The sequence below is a fragment of the Aegilops tauschii genome, chromosome 2, assembly GCF_002575655.3.
Source record: "Aegilops tauschii subsp. strangulata cultivar AL8/78 chromosome 2, Aet v6.0, whole genome shotgun sequence".
NCBI lineage: Eukaryota > Viridiplantae > Streptophyta > Magnoliopsida > Poales > Poaceae > Aegilops > Aegilops tauschii.
In genome coordinates this window covers 34,764,977-34,767,530 of record NC_053036.3, presented here as the reverse complement: position 1 = coordinate 34,767,530, position 2,554 = coordinate 34,764,977, and the positions used below count along the sequence as shown (strand labels likewise).

General features: G+C 59.4%; 1 protein-coding gene across 1 annotated transcript; it reads left to right on the top strand.

The window, feature by feature from the left end:
• The first annotated feature begins 308 nt into the window (after positions 1-308).
• LOC109767924 (hydroquinone glucosyltransferase-like) lies at positions 309-2,157 on the top strand. Its single transcript, XM_020326664.4, has one exon. The coding sequence runs from the start codon at positions 544-546 to the stop codon at positions 2,056-2,058; it is 1,515 nt and encodes a 504-aa protein (XP_020182253.1). The 5' UTR covers positions 309-543; the 3' UTR covers positions 2,059-2,157.
• The last annotated feature ends 397 nt before the right edge of the window (positions 2,158-2,554 follow it).

The window sequence follows — 2,554 nt, the reverse complement described above, 5'->3', positions numbered from 1 at the left end:
ATTTGAAAAAAAAAATCACGGATTTGAAAAAAAAGTTCACGAATGTGAAAATACACAGGTTTAAGAAAATATTCATGATTTAAAAAATAAAAGAAAATGGAAAAAAGAGGACAAACAAAAACCAAACAGAGATATCTCCGTAGATTTAGTTCGCATCATACTCTTTATTACTAGGGATGTAGAGATATCTCCTTCGTTGATGTGTCTAGCTGGTGTGCCGAAGCAAAGCAGGAGTGCGAAGAAAATAAGATAATTTGCAGACCCCAGCTATGAGTTGAGTGGATAAACTACTCTGTAGTTAATGCTTTCATTCTTATTCGTCTGCCATCGAATTATTCGATCGAGCATGGTAAGTATTCCCTCCAGCTCCACAGATCAATTTCTTCAATTTGACTAATTCCACTTGAACTTTAAATATTTTGAAACTTTATTCGCATCAACAACTTTCACACACCCAACTGCAAAAAGTCTCCGTTGTTCCTCCCTTTTCCTCCGAGCCACCAAAATTAGCTGTGCAGGCGGCGTAGTACGCTAGTGACTATCATGGCGGCGGCGACCACCGGTGCAACTGATCCGTCACCGATCGTGCAGACAAGGCCAGCGAGCACGGCGGATGAGCCACGGCCCCTGCCGTGCGTCGTCCTGCTAGCCAGCCCCGGGATGGGCCACCTCATCCCCCTGGCCGAGCTCGCGCGGCGGCTCGCGGTTGACCACGGCTTCGCCGCCACGATCGTCACGCTCACCAACCTCTCCGACGCGGCCGCCGACGCCGCCGTGCTCTCCTCCATGCCGGCGTCGGTCTCGACCGCCGTGCTCCCCGCCGTCGCGCTGGACGACCTCCCGCCGGGCGTCGGCTTCGGCACCCTCATGTTCGAGCTCCTCCGCCGCTCGCTCCCGCACCTCCACGCGCTCATGGGCTCGGTGGCCGGCCCCGGCCCCGCCGCCGCGCTCGTGTGCGATTTCTTCGGCACCGCCGCGCTCCCTCTCGCCGCGGACCTCGGCGTCCCGGGGTACGTCTTCTTCCCCAACAGCTTCACCTTGGTCTCCGTCATGCGGCGCCTCGCGGAGCTCCACGACGGCGCCGCCCCCGGCGAGTACCGCGACCTCCCGGACACGCTCCGGCTCCCGGGCTGCGTGCCGCTGCGCCACGCCGAGCTGCCCGACGGGTTCCGCGACCGGACCGACCCTGTCTACGCCTACCTCGTCGAGGAGGCGCGGCGGTACGCCCGCGCCGACGGCTTCCTCGTCAACAGCTTCGAGGAGCTGGAGCCCGCCGTCGCGGAGGCGTTCGATCGGGACGCCGCGGACGGCGCGTTCCCGCCGGTGTACCCCGTGGGGCCGTTCGTCCGGTCAAGCAGCTCCAACAAAGAAGCCGACGAGCTGGACTGCCTGGGGTGGCTCGACCGGCAGCCGGCGGGGTCGGTGGTGTACGTCTCCTTCGGCAGCGGCGGCGCGCTGTCGGTCGGGCAGACGGCCGAGCTCGCCACTGGCCTGGAGACGAGCGGCCACCGGTTCCTCTGGGTGGTGCGCATGCCAAGCCATGACGGGAACAACAACGCCTTGGGGGCTGATGGTAGCGACGGGCGCCAGGACGACCCGCTGGCATGGCTTCCGGAGGGCTTCCTGGAGAGGACGAAGAGCAGGGGCCTCGCCGTGGCCGGGTGGGCGCCGCAGGTGCGCGTGCTGGCGCACCCGGCGACGGCGGGGTTCATGTCGCACTGCGGGTGGAACTCCACGCTGGAGAGCCTGGCCTCCGGCGTGCCGATGATCACCTGGCCGCTGTACGCCGAGCAGAAGATGAACGCGGCCATCCTGACGGAGCTGACAGGGGTGGCGCTGCGGCCTGCGGTGAGCCGAGAGGACGGCTTCGTGGCGAACGATGAGGTCGCGGCGGCCGTCAGGGAGCTCATGGAAGGGGAGAAGGGAAGGGCGGTGCGCCAGCAAGCCAGACGGCTTCAGGAGGTAGCGGCACGGGCGCGTTCGCCGGAGGGGCCGTCGTGGCGGGCGCTGGCGAAGGTCGCCGGCAAGTGGAAGGCCGGGCTTCGCAACGGGGATTGACATGGTGCATGATTTGTACACATGGGACAATCCATGATACTCTGTTTTCTCCCTCCATACTCTGTTTTGTGGAATGAACATGCACGGTAATTGTTTGAAGAGTTGTTCTGATTTTAGTCCTAGGTAAACATGCTGTTTAGATCAACATTACACACGGTCCGCAAGCGTGCGTGCTGGCACCCTCAATCGTCAACCCATGCAAGCACATTGTTTTGAGTTTTAAGAGCATCTCCAACAGCCGCGCAACACGCCGCGCTCTAAAAAACGTTGCAGCGCGCTAATCGCAAGTTTTGCGCGGCGAGAAACGCTTGCTCCAGCGGCTGCTGCAAAGTTTAGCGCGTGCGAACCGCTCCAGCAGCCGCTGCAAAAAAATTGCGCGCATTCTCGCAGAAACAACATATGCACTCCAAACATAACCAAGAAGACCAAACACAAACAAAATAAATCAATAATAAATAGTTCAATTTTATTATTACAACTCAAACAAATAGTTTAT